At 41.6% G+C, this 20,760-nt stretch overlaps 1 protein-coding gene across 6 annotated transcripts in view; it reads right to left on the reverse strand.

The window, feature by feature from the left end:
• TENM1 (teneurin transmembrane protein 1) overlaps window positions 1-20,760 on the reverse strand; it is a 916,085-nt gene that overhangs the window by 130,265 nt on the left and 765,060 nt on the right. For all 6 annotated transcript variants that reach the window (XM_005227449.5, XM_059883262.1, XM_059883266.1 and 3 more), the window contains 2 exons: window positions 19,203-19,470; window positions 485-628 (listed from right to left, as the gene is read on the reverse strand). In XM_005227449.5, the coding sequence (XP_005227506.2) occupies window positions 485-628; window positions 19,203-19,470 (412 nt within the window). The remainder of the gene's footprint in view (window positions 1-484; window positions 629-19,202; window positions 19,471-20,760) is intronic.

The following is a 20,760-nucleotide window of genomic DNA, read 5'->3' on the forward strand; positions in this document are numbered from 1 at the left end:
TGCAGGAGCCCAGGTTCGATCCCTGGGTGGGGAAGATCCCCTGGAGAAGGAAATGGCAACCCACTCCAGTATTCTTGCCTGGAGAATCCCATGGACAGAGGAGCCTGACAGGGTTGCAAGAGTCAGACATGACTGAGCGACTAATCACACACATACTTATAATCAATGGTATTTTAGATCACATGAAATACAGCAATTATTATTCCAATTGTTAAAAGTTGGCTACAAGGTTGCATAAACTGGTTAATCATTTGGGCCAGAGCAGTAATGATAGAAAACTTTGTGAAGAGGTCTCACTTGACTAGCACTAATTTGAAATCAGATGATTGCATTTGAAAAGAAATATAATGTGGTCATCTCTAGGTGGTGGAGTTATAAATAATTTTTTCCTTATACTTTTCCAAATTTTATGCAGTAAATATTACATATATATGTATATAGCATTAGGAAAACAATATTAATGAATATTTTAAAATGTGCTTACCACTTTGAGGATTCAAAATATGATGCTTGTTCAATGACCAGCCTCCTAGGTTAGAAGCATCCATCTCGAAACCTTGTAAGATAACTGTCCTTTTCTCCCAGAGAATAAAGTCTGGGCACATTTCATATTCATATCCCACAGACACTGCAAACAAAGAGTTAATAATGCTTTAGAATGTTTAAAAAGACTTGCTTCTTTTTTGGCAGTAGTTGATAATTCTCTGGATACCACATTTGCTATTGAATTCTGATTTGGGTTGAAATTTGACCACTAATAAAAGACAATGGCCAGCTATTCCAGTATTCTTGCCTGGGGAAATCCCATGGACAGAGGAGCCTGGCAGGCTACAGTCCACGGGGTTGCAAAGAGTCAAACAAACACCACTTAGTGACTAAACAACAACTACCTTTTACCTTTTGGAAGCACTGGGCATCCAAAAATGACCAGTCAGTGCATATTGGATACATACATGAATGAGTGACTCACTGAGGCTGTCATTAGGTATGTTTTGGACATCGAGCTTCAGTATGGGCTTTTGGGTAAAAGGCTGTGTTGTAAAATTGAAGAAATAAGCCCTCTGAAATCTTAAGCTGTGGTGATACCATTTCTTTCTTTACCTTTGTAGAAGAAGTGCAGGGAAAGTTTCTTCTGATCTCTCTGGAGTGCAAAATACACTTAGGAAGTGGGCATTGGAGTACGGGGTCACTTATACAACACCTCACTACACATGAGGCTAATAAAAATCAATTCACCCATTTTATTTTCTTCCATGCTAACTGGCCTTTAGTTTGCTGAGAAGTCTGAGTTTGCTTAGAGTGTTATAAGCCATTCGAGTGTAAATTCCACTTTGTGCAGTTAGATTTTGGTTTCTAACCAACGGGACATCACCCAACATTTGGCTTCAACCCTCCTGAAGCACAGATGTTGTACATTAAGCTGGGAACCCCAGTATGCCGCTAAAATGGGAAGTGCAGAATGGCCCAGCGTGGGTGTCTTTGCTCTACTGAAACATGCAGAACTCAAGTAGACCAAGACCCAACCATCTTCTCAGTTGGCAAACGTGCTTACCTGTTGGAACCCCAGAGTTCTGATTCTTGAGTTTAAAATGCTTTGTGTCCTCATGTTGTTCTAAGCCTGAGACTATCAGCTCATTACACTGCATACTTCGAAGCTCCTTTCCCCCTTTCTGGCAGCTTAAAATATCCCTAGCTGGTTGTCTGCCCTTCCTTTTGAGTACCTGACTCTACCTGACTCTTCAGATGCCCCTGGAGAACTCACTTATTCTTTGGTCATCTGGTTATGAAAACTGGTAATGAAAATTATGTGCTAAAACAATGCCAGCACAATAGGTTCGAGGTGGAAAATTTCAAGCAGACAAGTTTTGGATTTTGACATTAGGTGAAAAGAGGCAATTTTAGTCCAACTGATATACGTGTGCATGTGTGTGTGTGCACAAGGGCTTCCTAGGTGGCTCAGTGGTAAAGAATCTGCCTGACAATGCAGGAGACGTGGCTTCAATATATGGGCTGGGAAGATCCCCTGAAGAAGGAAATGGCAATCCATTCCAGTATTCTTGCCTGGAAAATCCCATGGACAGAGGAGTTGGTGGTCACAGAAGAGTTGGATCTGACTGAGCAACAGTAGGCAAGCATGTGTGTGTGCAAGCACAAACATAGATAAGCCAACTCCTTATGATTGTGAATACACACTCGCTAACTTTGGGGGTCATGTGTGGCCACTGTAAACCACAGACTGACTTCTCTTTGTCTCTGCTCCATCTAAGCTTTAACAGGGATCAGGACCATCTTCATGGGTGTGTGACCTGTGCAGTCACGCAGGGGCCTCTGCTTAGAAGCGCCCCACACTTGGCTTAATGCTCTGCTGTCACTGTCTTGAAATCCTTAATCTATTTTAAACAAAGGGCTGGGTATTTTTCTTTAACACTGGGCCCTGCAAATTATGTAGCTAGTCCTGATGGGGATGTCGTTCTACCCTGCCATCAGCTGGTGAGGACTCTTGGAATGCAAACTTATTTTAGTATTAGCCCTAACCAAGCTCTATTAGCAAGGCAGATCAATGGGAGCAGGAAAGACTAATGACAAAATGGAAATGATTTCTAAGAGGAAATTAGTTTGGGATCATCTGTGTCAATGGTGTTCTCTATGAAGATGGATAGAAACAGAATTTCAGCGATGCCAAGGATCTCACAGGTAATCTAGTTCAGGTTACACATGTGGCATAAATCATTGCTGTCTACAATCTCCTTAATATCTTATCATGGCCCCAGTGCTTTGCTAAAACAACTCTAGTGGAAAGAGTTGATTTTAGTCCTAAGAGTCAGAAAACACTTCAGTTCCTGGGTCTGCGATTAACGGGCTGTATGGTTGCAGGCATATGATTCTCCAACTCTGTTCTTCATTGGTAACAAAGGACAGGGGGAGAGGATGGACTAGAATTGGTGGTTCTTAGACCCTTTTGAATCAGGGAACCTTTTGTTATGAATGTGATCAAAGTTATGGATCTTTCTCCTAGAAAAATGCATATGCACACAAAATTTTGTATATAATTCTAGGGGGTTCACTGACCTCCTGAAATCTAAATAAAGATATCAGATCAAAGACTGCTGTACTAGACAATTCTTTTTCTTTTTTGGGGGGGCCACGCCACATGTCATGTGGTATCTTAATTCCTCGACCAGGGATTAAACCCGTACCCACTGCAGTGGGAGTGTGGAGTCTTAACTATTGAACCACCAAGGAAGTCCCTATACTAGACAGGTCTTAAAGTCCCCCTTTAGCATTTTACTATATGATTCTAAAGTGCATTCTTTCAAGATTGTATTTCATCAGTTCAAGTTGGGGAATCAAACCCCTATATCTCACGTTGGAAAAATCAGGCCATGTTGGTATGAAGAAAAATATGGTTTCTGCTTCTCTTGCCAACACTGAAAAGTCTTGATTAATAAATAATCATAATAATAATTACAAGCTCTGGGCCATCATCTCCTTCCCTACCGTTGTCAGGATCTGCCTTTTGTGTATTTTAAGCCTGGTATGTGCCCCTAAAATCTCTTCTCCGGAAGGTGATTGTGCAAGTTTTGCAAATAAGTAGCGTACCCTGGTGACCTCTCATGGTGGTTTGGAGCCTGATTTTCCCATCTCCGTAACAGTTAAAGATCCTCCCAACTCTGTGGCAGGAAATGCTTCTATTAAGTATCCTCAGCACAATGGTAATGAGACATCCTCTTCACCTCCTCCTATCTGAATTGCTCTCTAGCCCACAACAAAGAAGAGTACTGGCTGCACACCCCACAATTATATTACTTTTCTCCCTTGTCATAGCAAATAGCAACAAGGCAGCCACTTAATAAGTTCCTTCTAAATTTTATTAGATTTACTTTCTCTCGAGAAAGCTCTATGAGCTAATAAAGTTATAATTTATACTGAAGATTTGTCCAAAATTCCAACTGACTTTAATGAGAATGGCTGTGTGTTGGGATATTTTTGTATGTGGCTCCTTGCGCAGAGTAACAAGGCAAGGTTTCTTTCTGACAGCAGCCCACTGGAACAGAATCCTGGAACTTGCAATCCGTGTATGAGAAGGCAGACGAATCACCCCATGGAGTTGAGCTGCTCGCTAAATGCGCAAGGAACTGGCAAATGCAGTAGCAACCAATCGTAGACTTCCTCTCGTGAAAGCAGACTGTAATGCACTGAACGCCTTTTCTTTTTCATATAATGAAATATGGGGGAAAAAAGGGCTACTCAGGGCTAGCACCAAAAATGCTGAGCCCTGACACTACACTCTGCTGGTACTGTGACAGCTGAGTCTTAGTTAAATAAGCAGACTGGACCCACTACCATCTCCCCGGCGGCCTGGTGCCTATCACATCTGATCATCAACACAGCTGGGTGGAGGCCACGAATTCAGCCTCTGGCATTCCGGACTGGGGATCAGGAAGACTAGTGTTTAATAGGAAGGAAAGAATAATTATCCATCAACATTTCAGAGGACCTCTAGAGGATAGACTAGTCTGGCTGTGAGTGGAGATACGTGGGGATGGAGGGTGGACTATACTTCCCTGGGGCTGGTGTAGTGGTCCCATGCTGGAGAAGACTTTTGGGAAGGCAGTTGAGAAAGAGCCATTCATACAGTTGAATACTTTCTCTGAACCAAGTGACCACCTCTCTTGTGATACTCTTAATTCCATCTGGATTTCTGTCTTCCTGTATTCTCTCCCTCACCTCGACACAGAGATATAAATTTGGGGGATTTATATAAATGGGTTATAAAATGGGATTTTCCTCCACCAAGAGTCACTGACTGTCAAGACAGGACTTGCTACTTTTGTAGAGGACTCTGTCCTCTGGTCATAGGATTTGCAGCTCTGACTTCACTGTTAGTCATCTTGCAAGTATTACAGTGGCTTCTAAAGAAGGCTTTATTCTACTGGCTTATAGAGAAAGACTGCAGCTTGCTCCCTCAAAGCCATTTGACATTAGAAAAATAGTCACTGAATCCCATTCTATTTATCAGAGCAGCAGCATTAGTATAATGTGGGGACTACAAGAAGGTGGAGGGCCACAGTGCTCCTGACACCCAATTTAGTGACGGTGACCTTCACCTATAAGGGCTGGGATGGGAGATTGACATTAAATAGCCAAGGTAAAGATTCCATGCAATGAAGCTGATGTGCAAAATATGACAAGATTAAGCAGATGATTTTCAACAGCTTCAGGCTAAGGCTTCAGAATTCATAATGGTTGCATTTATGAGGGCAATATATAATTAGAAGTAGTCTGATGGTGTGAGAAATTTATGTTTCCTTCATGAACTCAAGGAATATATAAAAATAATGTCATCACATTTAAAAGGTAACTAACAATGAGATCAAAACCTTCTTATCTGAAAGAAATGATTAAATAGAACCAGAAATATATCCCATTCTTTTAAAACAGTAGATTCATGTAAAACCACAATGAAAGATAAGAGACCTAACAAGCCAAGTGAAGGCCATAGCCACAAGAGACAAAGACTGTACAGATAAAATGTTATCTACTGAGATTGGGTACCTGCTCCCAGCATGACTTCTACTTTTTCCTATTCTCTAGTGATTTCTCATAGGATAGGATGACCCCAGAGGCTCCCCGATTTGACACACTGCCCAGTGGCCTGAAATGCTTTGTTTATCTATTATTCCTGGCTTACTAAGAGTGTCAGAATCAGGTGATGAATTTTTACCAAGTGCCTTTTCAGCACTTATGGAGATATTCACATAGTTTTCTCTCTTAATCTATTGAGGTGATAAATTAGAGCAATATATTTCCTAACATTGAACTATCTTTGAGGTCCTAAAACATACTCTACAGTACTTGGTTATGATGTACTATCTTTTTAATGAGTCATTGGATTTGATTTGGTAATATTTTACTTAGGATCTATATCTTACCAGTTTAAACATGCTAGTGCTAAAAGTGACATAGTAGTTGAATGAAGAGAAAGAACAGGTAGAAAAGGTAAAAAGAATCCAGGTGAGGCAGCCACACAACACTTAGGCCAAGAGGTCATGTACAATGACACTTTATGATTTTTTTTTTTTTCTGACTGCCTTTTCCAAGCCTAGCTGCAAAAAAGGGAATCTGGAACCTGGGTGACCTGTGTGCCACAGAGGCAATGTGATGTACTAGCTCACAGGCACATTTTCGAGTGCCTTTGGAGACCTGGGTACTGCCCTTCTCTCCCTTGGTGGGCCCACCATTCCATTAAATCGGTCAGGCTCAGAGCCCCACCTTAGCCTCTGTCCTTATGCATTTGTTTGTTCAGTCATTCAACAAATATGCAATATTTGATGAGTACCTCCTGTCGTCAGGGCTTCCCTAGTGGCTCAGAGGGTAAAGAATCTGCCGCAATGTGGGACACCCGGGCTCGAGCCCTGGGTCAGGAAGATCCACTGAAGAAGAGAATGGCAACCCACTCCAGTATTCTTGCATGGGGAAATCCCATGGACAGAGGAGTCTGGTGCACTACAGTCCATGGGGTCGAAAAACAGTCGGATACAACTGAGCGACTAACACTTTCACTTTTGTGTTGTCAGGCCCTGGGGATGTGAGAACGAACAAGACAGAACAAGATAACACACCCCCCAGCAGAGCTCACATTGCTTACAATCCAGTGAGAGGAACAAATATGAAATAAGATCACACACACACGCACACACAAATTGTGATAGCTTGTATGGAAGTGCAGGGTACTATGAGCCAGTGCAACAAAAGTTTAAGTTTTGGAAAGGGAAGGCAAGGGGAAACCTCTTCATATAGAAGGGCTTTATCTCATGAAGTACAGGGAAGAACATTCTAGGCAGAGAGTGGCATATGGGCAAGATCGTGAGGCTTTGTATCTCTGCAAGACTGAAAGAAGGTCAGGGTAGCTGTGATCTGGCTAGTGCATCAAAACCAAATGAAGAGCAAACCTTTCCCTTCCCTACCACCTCACCACTTGCCCAGGACAAGAGAGAAAAAAAGATTCCTATCTTCTAGCAGTATTTAGGCATTTTTCTTTGGGAGGGGGTTTAGGAAATAAATTTGCCTTGAAAATGGACTGGTTATTCTAAAGGGGCTGGTTATTTAATGAGTCAGCAGACCTACACAGAGCAGCTCTATGTGCCAGGCAGGTGATTTGCTAAGCGCTGCAGATACAGTGATCATTCATCATGTCAAAGAGCCCATACCCTGAAGGGTTACCTACCTTTTGGAACTTTCATTCGTGGCCTCCTTAAAATAATATCATCTCACATTTGCATAACACTGAACAGTTAAACACATTTTTGTGTATATGACCTAATTTGAAGACTCACAAAAACTCACGAGGAAGATATATTTACTCCAATTTGATAGATGAGACAGTAGACCCAGAGAGGTGAAGTGATTAGTCTAAGGTCATCTGACTAAGTAGCAGATGGCAGAGCCACAGCTCAAACACAGTTACTCACTTAGCAAGTGCTTTTACCTCTACACTGGATCATGCTATGTGGTTAAGGGGAAGACCCATGATTCAGAAGTCCTTTAAATAGATAAGCTTTTATTTGCTCTGAATTTAAGATATAAGGATTGGAAGCTAGAGATAACCTTGAAGTAGAAGTATCATATATCCTGGTTGGCCAAAACCAGTGTCCAGTTATTCAATTGTTAACAGCATCCCTTTTCACTCTCAAGAGTATCTTGGATTGAATGATAAATTATATATACGGTCACCTAATCTTAAAGAGACATGGTTGTAATGACCTGAGATGGGCTGGAAGAGGGGGCTGGGAGGCCTGAATAGTCATGAATGCTGACTTAAAAAAAATAAATCATATGGTTTGGCAAATCATTTTCACTTCTCTATCTCTTGACTATATTACCTTACCAATGGCTTTCAAAATCTTATGCTTGAAAGTCATTTAATTGTGACCCAATACACACATGGAAAGATACATGCATATATGGACAGGTATAAGTGAAACAAAGTTTTCTGATAACAGTACTGAAACAGTACTCTCTTAATAGTTTTACATTGATATTTTCTACTCTATTCTATTCACTTATGTTCTATTCCATTCCATTTCATTTTATTCCACTAAAAAAAATACTGGCTGACTCACCAGACAGATTTTGTAATCTACTACTGAGTGTGACCAGCAGTTTGAAATGAACACAGATCACGTGCTTACTGGAGCATCAGTTAATACTTACTAGGGCCATTTAAAGACCCTAGTAAGCTCTAGGTACTCTTTGGAGGGCATATCTCACATTTTATCAGGGATATTAAAATGTATACAACCTACAACTCATATCCAACATTAAACACATTTCATATTTAAATGTGAAAATTGACTTGGAGTTGACAAGCTGACATAATGCTCCATTTAGCAGACATTTATTTAAACAATTTGTTAATGTTGATTTTCTGGTTTTCTTTGCACATTTTGGTGCCAATAAATTTATTTTTCAGGTTGCAAAGATTTTTGTAGGTCCTTGAAAAACTCATATCCTTGGTGCTGCGACTGAAAAGCTGAATGGATAAAACAGCCCTGCTCTCAGTTAATGATTACAAATTTATAAGTGGAGAGAAATGATGAAAGATTATTATCTCTGCTAGCTTCTTGGACAGAAAGCCACTGGGGCGTTGAATTGGGTAAGGTGGATTGGTCCCTTTAGTGAAGATAGGCAGCAGTGAAAGGCATACAGAACTCAGGATGGTGAGATTCAAGTTTGAATCCCTGCTTGGGAAAGGTCTTTTGGCAAGTCACTTGCTCTTTCTGAACCTTGCTTTTCTGTTCTGTAAAATGAAGATCACATTCATCGTGCCATGCCTACCAGGCAGGAATGTTCTAAGGATTAAAATGAGAAAATGTATGTGAAAGTACTTTGCAAATTGTAAAGCACTACCCATTTACTATTAAAATATTCAGTGGATGCTATTTTTGTGGCTGCCCAGCCTGCTTAGGCTTTACTGAAGGGAAATTTATGAACACTAAAGCATCGTTCTCAGGGATGTTTTGTGTGCACAAAGCAACCGTAGCTTAGCACCTATTACCATTAATGTTCCCTTGTTTCTTCTAACACAATTTAGACAGACTCCTTTGTGTCATGAACCTTTAGGAAGTCTAGTTCTTCCTGAATCACCACTCTTTCTTGCCAAACTACTGTACTAAATAATTACGCAATTGTTGTTGCCAATAACCTTGAAGAAAAGTAGAATTGTTTATAGCAGTGCTACTAAAGGTGGATGGCTGATTTCCTGAACTTCCAGGACTCCTAACCACTGCAATTTAATTTAATTAAAATGAAGACCAGGCAGAATGCATTACTATATATTGATAATGTATGTGGACACAGGCGGACAGAGGGAATTATTTTGACAAAATTTATATAATGGATGCAGATCAGAGCTCCTGAACAAGCCAGTCTGTCACATTAAATAAGCTGTCTCTAGAATTTTAACAGCACTGTGAACTGAAAAATAATGATTCTTTTTAACACTGTTTTGCAAGGAGCAGAGTTGGGAAAGAAACAAAATAATATACAATGATTTTCAGACATCATGCCTTTTTAGAGCCAGAGAATAAAGTACTAAGGCCAAATTATTTCAAATGCTCACATGGAGTTTTTAGCAGGGGAGTCTTGTCTGTGTATCAGACAACAAAATCTTTAAGCTGGATGAACTAGTGATTGTGGTTTTTGTACTGCAACCCTGGGGGTGATTTTCCTCTTCTTCCACTTAATCAATATTGTTCTTGGATTAATCAATCTTATCAGCTGCCATTGATACTTCTCCAAGGAATTAGTCTGCACAGCCTCCGTTGGTAATTTATTCATTCTGGTACTATCCCTCTCATTGCAAAATCTGTTTCATTATAAAAACTGGTGGGATACCTTAGGATCTCAGGTTCTCCTTTTCTCCTTTTGCCTGTCTCTGAACAATTTATTCTTCTTTTGTGACACTTGAGCCCTTAGAGATCACATCAATTTCCCACAGCTGAACCATATGGGAAAGAGTCCTACATTTCACACTTAGTGGGCATTTCAACTTAGGTATTCACGTGATTTCAGACTCAGCTTGTTTACATCTGACTTCTTTCTCCAACACCCAGAAACGGGGGTTGGGTGGGACAGGTTCACATTTAACAGGCATGGGAAGGAAGAAGAGCAGATCTTTCAAGCCATAGTTTTAATCAAAATTCCAGCTGAAACTGGGACTGTAGGAATAGTGGTCAAGGTTTGTTTCCTAGTGCTGTTGTAAGACATCCGGACAAACTGAAAGGCTTCAAACAGGACAGATTTATCATCTTACAGATAAGGAGGTCAGAAGTCTGAAAAGGGTCTCATTGAGCTAAATTCAAGGGCTCAGTGGGATGAATTCCTTCTGAAGTCTCTAGGGGAGATTTTATTTCCTTGCCTTTTCCAGCTTCTAGAGGCCACCTACATTCCTTGGTCCTTGGCTCCCTTCTTTCATCCTCCAAGCCAGCAAGACTGCATCTTGCTGTGCGTTCCTTCTATAGTTATATTTCCCTCTAACTCTGACCTCCCCTTCTGCCTCCTTCTTCCACTTTTAAGGACCTCTGTGATAACAATGGATCAACCTGGACAATCCAGGATAGTTATTCCATCTCAAGGTCAGCTGCTTGGTGACTCTAATGCCATCTATAACCTTAATGATCTTTTGCTGTGTAACATAATTTGTTTACATCTTTGGGAGGTGATGGCTATTATTCCACCTACCAAAAGGCTATACTAAGACTTCTGAAATTGAAGCAAATCTGAGAAGTGTCATATATAGCACCATTATTAATATCTGGTGCAAAATTTACTCTGTTTCTTCTCACATCAGTTAAGTGATGATAAGATATGGCCAGGAATACAGCTAAGTGTTTTCTTCTTTGCTTCAGATCAGATCAGTCGCTCAGTTGTGTCCGACTCTTTGCGACCCCATGAATTGCAGCACACCAGGCCTCTCTGTCCATCACCAACTCCCAGAGTTCACTCAGACTCACTTCCATCGAGTCAGTGATGCCATCCAGCCATGTCATCCTCTGTCGTCCCCTTCTCCTCCTGACCCCAATCCCTCCCAGCATCAGAGTCTTTTCCAATGAGTCAACTCTTCGCATGAGGTGGCCAAAGTACTGGAGTTTCAGCTTTAGCATCATTCCTTCCAAAGATTCAATCATATCTATTAAGGTATGGACACGATGGTAACATACTTGATCCCTTTGCTCTATCCATTTATCACGTGAACTATTTATTGTCTGTTATATTCCTAAGGTGTTCACAATCCATTTTCAGAGAAGTTGATTCTCCAGCTTCATTCTACCGCTTGTCCTAATGCTTTACTACTGTCAGGAAAATTCCCTTAGTCTCTGTGGAGATGGAAATGGAGACGAGGTAGTAAATAAAATCCCTTTAACCATGATTAAGTTATCAGGAACATTTCCTACAAGGTAAAGAATCCATATTCCATCTTAGGTACCACACTTGAAATTATTTTGGCTGTTTCCCTTGGGATCCTTGCCAATTTTCTTTCTCTACTCAAAAAAAAATATGTCCCTTAAGTGCACATAAAACACCATGAGGAACATTTTCCCCTCTCCCTTGGATATTTCTGAGTGGGTCAGTTGTCTCCTGCTTTTATTACTGTTATTAGCTTTTAAAAGGAACCAACAATATATATTTCAGCATTTTAATTAAGGCCATTTTTGTAGTCAGAATGCTGGAGCAAGTTTTGACCAGAAACATAATTGTAGAAATAGGAAGTAAATCAACATCCATAGGCAAACAGTAGGGACGAATTCTTCAGCACTGGTGTGTATGCTGCTGCTAAGTCACTTCAGTCGTGTCCAACTCTGTGCAACCCCATAGACGGCAGCCCACCAGGCTCCGCCATCACTGGGATTCTCCAGGCAGGAACACTGGAGTGGGTTGCCATTTCCTTCTCCAATGCACGAAAGTGAAAAGTGAAAGTGAAGTTGCTCAGTCATGTCCGACTCTTTGCGACCCCATGGACTGCAGCCTACCAGGCTCCTCCGTCCATGGGATTTTCCAGGCAAGAATACTGGAGTGGGGTGCCATTGCCTTCTCCAACTGGTGTGTATACTAGAACACTATTGCTTCTTTTTGTGATTTAGTTGTTTATTCAATGCTCAGTTGTGTCCAACTCGGTGACCCCATGAACTGTAGCCTGCCAGGCCCCTCTGTCCATGGGATTTCCCGGACAAGAATACTGGAGTGGGTAGTTATTCCCTTTTCCAAGGTATCTTCCTCACCCAGGGATTGAACCTGGGTCTTCTGGATTGCAGGCAGATACTTTACAGTCTGACCCATCAGGGAAGCTGCATCCATGGATATATGAGAAACTAAGTCATTAACAGTGCTTAACTATAACAAGGAGGATAATTTTAGAATCTTCAACACTGGGAGTATTTAAAAGGAAGGGGTACAACACATTTTTATACATAAAGTGAGGTTGATAAAACAGTGCAGTCACTGTGGAAAACAATTTGATGGCTCCTCAACAAGTCAAACAGAATTACCATATGACCTAACAATTCTACTCCTAGGTATATTCTCCAAAGAATTGAAAACAGGTATTCATACCAATATTTGTATAAAAATGTTAATAGCAGCATTATTCACAATAGTCAAAAGGTGGAAACAACCCACATGTCAACCAGTTGATGACTGGACAAACAAATGTGGTATATCCATGCAATGGGATATTATTCAGTCATAAAAAGGAACGAAGGACTGACACCTGTTATGACGTGGATGAACTTGGGAAACACGTCAACTGAAAGAAGCCAGATGCAAAAGACCACATATTGTATGACTGTGTTTGAAATATCCAGAATAGGTAAACCCATAGAGACAGAAAGGAGACTGGTGGTTGCCAGGGTCTCGAGGGGAAGGAGAAGTGGAGAGTGACTGCTAATGTGTTTAGGGCTACTTTGTGATGTGCTGTTGAAAATGCTCTGGAATGAGATGTTGGTGATGGTTGTACAAACTTGTGATAATACTAAAACCCACTGAATTGCACGCTTTAAATGAGTAAACTTTATGGTATGTGAATTATACGTTGATAAAGCTGTTACTTTTTTTAAAAGTCAGGCTGAGCTGCATTTATGTGAACCCCAGCAAGGAATTTCTGCTAGGCACTGTCTTGTTCAGCTCTTCATCAGAGTAATGGATAAATTGCTGCATTATAACTTAAGAAAAAAGTAAAACAAAACAAAACAAAAACCCTCAAATCTAACAACCCGGCAAGGGTTTTGATAAAAGTCATAAAGAATTGGAAAACAAAGCCCTGTGGAGAAAAGTTAGAGGAATTTAAGGTTATTCTACTGAAGCAAAGGGGCTTCTCAGGTGGCAGTAGTGGTAAAGAATCTGCCTGCCAATGCAGGAGACCCAGGTTCAGTCCCAGGGTCAGAAAGATCCCCTGGAGGAGGGCATGGCAGCCCACTCCAGTATCCTCGCCTTGAGAATTTCACGGACAAGGAGCCTGGTGGGCTACAGTCTATAGGGTCACAAAGAGTCAGACATGACTGAAGTGACTTAGCACACATTCAGGAGGTGAATAAAAGGCTTTAGGATCATATCCTGGAGAGGGGAATATGAAGCTTTGAGTATGCATCAGCCAGGGTCCCAGCCAGAGTTAGATATCACACTCAGAAGTGTTCAGAGAGTTGAATGAAGGGACTATTTACAGAGGCGTGAGCAGGGTGAAGGGAATGAACAGGGATCGTGATCTACTCAGGGACTGGCAACTGTGGGAAGCTGTCTGGGCTTGCAGAGAGGGGTTAAGGGAGGGAGTGATCTGGAGAGAGTGTGGGGACTTGGAGGAGGGGCTCCTCAACAGGAGCTGCCATCTTCCAGTGCAGTCACTGCCAGCAGTGCAGTGAAGCAGGGAGAAGTATAAATACCCTGACCACCTTCCTCCTTCCATTCTGCTGGCCCTTGATGGTGCCATCCACTGACCAAATCAAAAGGGAAGCCAGAGAGTAAAGGAATCCAGACAATGTGATCCATAGAAGGCAGTCTTTCAAAGCACAGAAAAGTGCAGAGAAGAGACTGTGTGTGTGTGTGTGTGTGTGTGTGTGTGTGTGAGGGAAGGCAAAATGAGAATAATTAACACAGTGTGTACATATAAAGTTGTTTCAGTTGTCTGACTCTTTGTGACTCCATGGACTGTAGCCCACCAGGGTCCTCTGGCCATGGTCCCAGGCAAGAATATTGGAGTGGGTTGCCATGCCCACCTCCAGGGGATCTTCCTGACCCAGGGATCAAACTCATGTCTCTTACATCTCCTGCAATGGCAGGCAGGTTCTTTACTACAAGTACCACTGGTACCTACCTATTAAACCCATAATCAGTTCAGTTCAGTCACTCAGTCGTGTCCAACTCTTTGCGACCCCATGAATCGCAGCATGCCAGGCCTCCCTGTCCATCACCATCTCCCGGAGTTCACCCAAACTCATGTCCATTGAGTCGGTGATGCCATCCAGCCATCTCATCCTCTGTCGTACCCTTTTCCTCCTGCCCCCAATCCCTCCCAGCATCAGAGTCTTTTCCAATGAGTCAACTCTTCGCATGAGGTGGCCAAAGTACTGGAGTTTCAGCTTTAGCATCATTCCTTTCAAAGAACACCCAGGGCTGATCTCCTTTAGAATGGACTGGTTGGATCTCCTTGCAGTCCAAGGGACTCTCAAGAGTCTTCTCCAACACCACAGTTCAAAAGCATCAATTCTTTGGTGCTCAGCTTTCTTCACAGTCTAACTATCACATCTATACATGACCACTGGAAAAATCATAGCCTTGACTAGACGGACCTTTGTTGGCAAAGTAATATCTCTGCTTTTGAATATGCTATCTAGGTTGGTCATAACTTTTCTTCCAAGGAGTAAGCATCTTTTAATTTCATGGCTGCAGTCACCATCTGCAATGATTTTGGAGCCCAAAAAAATAAACTCTGACACTGTTTCCACTGTTTCCCCATCTGTTTGCCATGAAATGATGGAACCAGATGCCATGATGTTAGTTTTCTGAATGTTGAGCTTTAAGCCATTTTTTTCACTCTCCACTTTCACTTTCATCAAGAGGCTTTTTAGTTCCTCTTCACTTTCTGCCATAAGGGTGGTGTCATCTGCATATCTGAGGTTATTGATATTTCTCCTGGAAATCTTGATTCCAACTTGTGTTTCTTCCAGTCCAGCATTTCTCATGATGTACTCTGCATATAAGTTAAATAAGCAGGGTGACAATATACAGCCTTGACGTACTCCTTTTCCTATTTGGAACCAGTCTGGTGTTCCATGTCCAGTTCTAACTGTTGCTTCCTGACCTGCATATAGGTTTCTCAAGAGGCAGGTCAGGTGGTCTGGTATTCCCATCTCTTGAAGAATCTTCCACAGTTTATTGTGATCCACACAGTCAAAGGCTTTGGTATAATCAATAAAGCAGAAATAGACGTTTTTCTGCAACTCTCTTGCTTTTTCCATGATCCAGCGGATGTTGGCAATTTGATCTCTGGTTCCTCTGCCTTTTCTAAAACCACCTTGAACATCTGGAAGTTCATGGTTCACATATTGCTGAAGCCTGGCTTGGAGAATTTTGAGCATTACTTTACTAGCATGTGAGATGAGTGCAATTGTGCAGTAGTTTGAGCATTCTTTGGCATTGCCTTTCTTTGGGATTGGAATGAAAACGGGCCTTTTCCAGTCCTGTGGCCACTGCTGAGTTTTCCAAATTTGCTGGCATATTGAGTGCAGCACTTTCACAGCATCATCTTTCAGGATTTGAAATAGCTCAACTGGAATTCCATCACCTCCACTAGCTTTGTTCGTAGTGATGCTTTCTAAGGCCCACTTGACTTCACATTCCAGGATGTCTGGCTCTAGGTCAGTGATCACACCATCATGATTATCTGGGTCATGAAGATCTTTTTTATACAGTTCTTCTGTGTATTCTTGCCACCTCTTCTTAATATCTTCTGCTTCTGTTAGGTCCATACAGTTTCTGTCCTTTATTGAGCCCATCTTTGCATGAAATGTTCCCTTGGTATATCTAATTTTCTTGAAGAGATCTCTAGTCTTTCCCATTCTGTTGTTTTACTCTAATTCTTCGCATTGATTGCTGAGGAAGGCTTTCTTATCTCTTCTTGCTATTCTTTGGAACTCTGCATTCAGATGCTTATATCTTTCCTCTTCTCCTTTGCTTTTCACTTCTCTTCTCTTCACAGCCATTTGTAAGGCCTCCCGACAGCCATTTTGCTTTTTTGCATTTCTTTTCCATGGGGATGGTCTTGATCCCTGTCTCCTGTACAATGTCATGAACCTCCATCCATAGTTCTTCAGGCACTCTGTCTATCAGATCTATTCCCTTAAATCTATTTCTCACTTCCACCGTATAATCAAAAGGGATTTGATTTAAGTCATACCTGAATGGTCTAGTGGTTTTCCCTACTTTCTTCAATTTAAGTCTGAATTTGGCAATAAGGAGCTCATGATCTGAGCCACAGTCAGCTCCCGGTCTTGTTTTTGCTGACTGTATAGAGCTTCTCCATCTTTGGCTGCAAAGAATATAATCAATCTGATTTTGGTGTTGACCATCTGGTGATGTCCATGTGTAGAGTCTTCTCTTGTGTTGTTAGAAGAGGGTGTTTGCTATGACCAGTGCGTTCTCTTGGCAGAACTCTATTAGCCTTTGCCCTGCTTCATTCTGTATTCCAAGGCCAAATTTCCCTGTTACTCCAGGTGTTTCTTGACTTCCTCCTTTTGCATTCCAGTCCCGTATAATGAAAAGGATATCTTTTTTGGGTGTTAGTCCTAAAAGGTCTTGTAGGTCTTCATAGAACTGTTCAACTTCAGCTTCTTTAGCATTGCTGGTTGGGGCATAGACTTGGATTACTGTGATATTGAATGGTTTGCCTTGGAAACGAACAGAGATCATTCTGTCATTTTTGAGATTGCATCCAAGTACTGCATTTCGGACTCTTTTGTTGACCATGATGGCTACTCCATTTCTTCTAAGGGATTCCTGCCCACAGTAGTAGATATAATGGTCATCTGATTTAAATTCATCCATTCCAGTCCATTTTAGTTCGCTGACCCCTAGAATGTCGACATTCACTCTTGCCATCTCCTGTTTGACCATTTCCAGTTTGCCTTGATTCATGGACCTGACATTCCAGGTTCCTATGCAATATTGCTCTTTACAGCATCAGACCTTTATAACAACCCCCTTATCAGAGAAGCTTAGGCAACAGACACCTGCATAGGTGCTATGCTTTATACCTTGTGATGTCAATATGCTGACCATAGCAAAACTGACAAAACCATACCAGCAACCAGCACTCACTCACCTCATTTAATCCTCACACCATAATAACTTGGGAGTAACATTCTGTTTATAATATCCATTTAATATATGGTGAAACTGCATTTGGAGATTAATTTACCCAGTGTTGCATAGCTAGTAAGTAGAGAAGGATGATTTGAATCCAGGGAGGGAGTCTGGCTCCAGAATTTTCTTCACCACCACATTCACTGGACTAGAGACTGAGCAGGACTCCACAGGCGGGCCAATGACCTCACTGGTAGTTAGCCTAATGGTAGAGACTGGCTGATGAAACCTGAAATTCTAAGAGGGATCTGAATGGAAAATACAGAGCAAGAAACCAGATCGTGGAGTTGGCAAGAGCCCAGAGAAAACGAGCGTAGTTAGTACCACAGGAGAAGTGATGAGCTTCGTCATCAGCATGGCTGGGTCACCATGGTGGGAAGGAGTGGACTCTTGCTGCAGGGAGACAAGAGCTGTTGCTCACTTGATAGAGCAGATGCTGACCTTCTAGGACTGCAGTGTACCCAGAGCAAGCCTGCAATTTGATGAAGTTTGCCTTTGAGGCTGCTGATGCCTTTTCTGGTTCTTTCTTTACGTTCCCCTATGTCTTTACAATACTTCTTCACTAACTGAGGAAATCTGAAGCATTCCATGGTCCCTGCATTCTAAAAAAGCCCAACAGAGATGACTTAATTATTTAAATATGTGAGGATCTCTTGGGCAAAGAAGACTCACCAGTCTTTTTCCCCCCTCTCTCTGGTTCCCTCTGGAAAGAAAGAGGAAATTGACACATGGTAGTCTAAGAAATATAGGTCACTTATATGGGACTCGTACCATGACAGACACTCCCAAGGGAGAATATGAAAACATCTCCTCTGGACTTTATTTATTAATTTTTTTTCCTCTGGACTTTAAAAATAGTCTTCTCATCTGTCAAAGGGTGGTTACCATGAGCTACTGCCTGAAGGCATAAGAATCAATGGATCCCAACTGTGGTTCCCAAGACCTACCAGGTCTCTTAGGAAGTTTTCACTGTCTTTTATAGACTAAGAGAAACAGACATTGGTGTCTGTCTGCCTATCTGTCTGTCTCTCTGAGTATCATTTCTTAAGACAGACTATTCCTTTTTTTATGTTAAGGAAGTTATCCCTTCTTTATGAAATTATTGTAGTGGTAGGCAATAGTAGATGGCAGGGTTTTTTTTTTTTTTTTCCTTCTAAAAATACTCCTACTTGGCAAAATAAAAGGTTGGCAAATCTGAGTCTCATTTTTAAAAAATGCCGTGTGTCTGAAGCATTAAATATCTGAAAACCACAGATCCAAAGGGCTGTTTAAGGTCTCTGCAACCTGTAAGATGCTAGGTTTTAAAGTCAAAAGGACTAGGAAGGCAGGATGATTTTTTATTTAACCAACCACAGTAACAAGTTAATGGAGTCTAACCATCCTAGACATAAAAGACAGTAAACGGAGAATCCTCTAAGTTAAAATTTTGTATTTTCTAAGTGGAAATGGTAGTCTAAATGTCAAATACAGAAACATGACCCAAAGAACGCCCCCTCAAAGGTCATAGTTAGAAGGCAATATTCAGCTTTGGAGACAGTTACAAGTCAGATATTGTGTGATTCCATTGGTATGCAGCCATCATGAAAGGAGAACTAAAATCATTTTGAAGCAAAAATGTGTCAAAAGGAAACTCTCAACAGGCCCAAAGGGAGTGTTTAAATGAAAAAGTGCCTTAGATCCTTCAAACAGAAGAAAACCCATAATTATTCTAAATACAAATTAACAGGCAGATAGTACTTTCTGTTTTGTGAACACAACACTGCTATTTACACAGAATGATTTCAACATACCCAAAGCCTCTGCCAGGCCCCAAACCTTCTGTCCATAGATGTCGGTCTTGTTCCAAGCAAATGTGTAGACAAGATTAACTGCAGCAGGAAACCACTTCTGTGTGAGTCGCCCTTCCACAGCTACTGTGAGGTGTACTTTTATCATCCCCACAGGAATGGTTGAATGTGTTAGAAGGATCCGTAACAGGGTTTTGTATCCGGGGGTGCGGCTGCTTAGGTAACTCAGCCTCACAAAACTGGAAGGAATGAGGATCTCCTCCTGTACAACCTGAAAGAAAGAAAGTCAAATTGGCCCTTATCAGTGGTCACAGGGAGACAAGGACACTGCACGCTTTTGTCCTAGAAGCATGCCAAAGGATTAAATGGATTATGGATATCAAGGCATTTATTCTAGAATCTTTGTGAGGTTACATGAACATAGGTTTTACATTTTGCACCAAATCTGCATGAGGACAAGACATCCAGCCTATCCTGAGGACAGTTCTCCCTTTTTTTTTTTTTCCCCTGCCAGGAAAGACTAGTAAAATAACCATTTGGTTTTCCAACAGTGTTTCAAAAATGTCTTGGTAGGAGTTGGGAGATCACCCTGTGAATGTCAAGGATTTCAGTGGCATGGGTTCCATCTATTCAGACACAAAAGCTTATTTGGCATGTGAAGTCATCTATCACAAACCATTATTGGAGCCCGGATTCAGGTTAGGCTCTCTACGAGGAAGGACTCTGGAAGTAGGCCCAGCAAATGATATTTTATGACAGAGACTATGCTGTCCCTAGAACTGATCTTTCCTGATGCCATCAAACTTGTCTTCTCTGGAGCTTTGCAATGACCCCAAGGGCCAACTTTGTAATCTAATTTTGTTTACACATTTCTCTGTGTCTTGGCTGTACCAAGAACTGGGAACAAGCTTTTCCAAACTGACACCTGTGACCGAGAAGCAAATAACTCCCATTAACTCCTCTGCAAATCTTTTACAAACATAGGTCCCAGAGTGAAAATAATACTTGATTTCTTTCATTAATTACTATTATTTATTTTTTATTAGCACAGATGGCGTTAAACAACCAAAAGTGGTCACTGAAACTGCATCTTGTATTCTGTGACTTTCAACTTTCCAAATACAGCTGAACAAAGGGCCCGTCCTGTTTAACATGTTGAAGAGGACATGGGCTTCCAGGTAGCACCAGTGGTAGAGAACCCAGCTGCCGGTGTGGGAGATGCAGGAGATGCGGGTTCGATCCCTGGGTTGGGACGATCCCCTGGAGAAAGAAATGGCAACCTGCTCCAGTATTCTTGCCTGGAGAATCCGATGGACAGTGGAGCCTGGCAGGCTACAGTCCATGGAGTTGCAGAGTTGGACACAATGGAAGCGACTTAGCATGGATGGATGGATAGTATGGATATTTTTGTGCCCTTATTCATTTTTAGCTCAGGACCTTGTACCTGCTTCCTTTCCCAGGCTGGTGCAGAGTAGAACTGATTGTTAAACATAGTCTATCTCATATTGTTGGGGATTTCTGATCATTCCTTTCTTTCTGAGGGCACAAATCCTTTTTGTCT

Source organism: Bos taurus, chromosome X (assembly GCF_002263795.3).
Source record: "Bos taurus isolate L1 Dominette 01449 registration number 42190680 breed Hereford chromosome X, ARS-UCD2.0, whole genome shotgun sequence".
In the NCBI taxonomy this organism is placed as follows: domain Eukaryota; kingdom Metazoa; phylum Chordata; class Mammalia; order Artiodactyla; family Bovidae; genus Bos; species Bos taurus.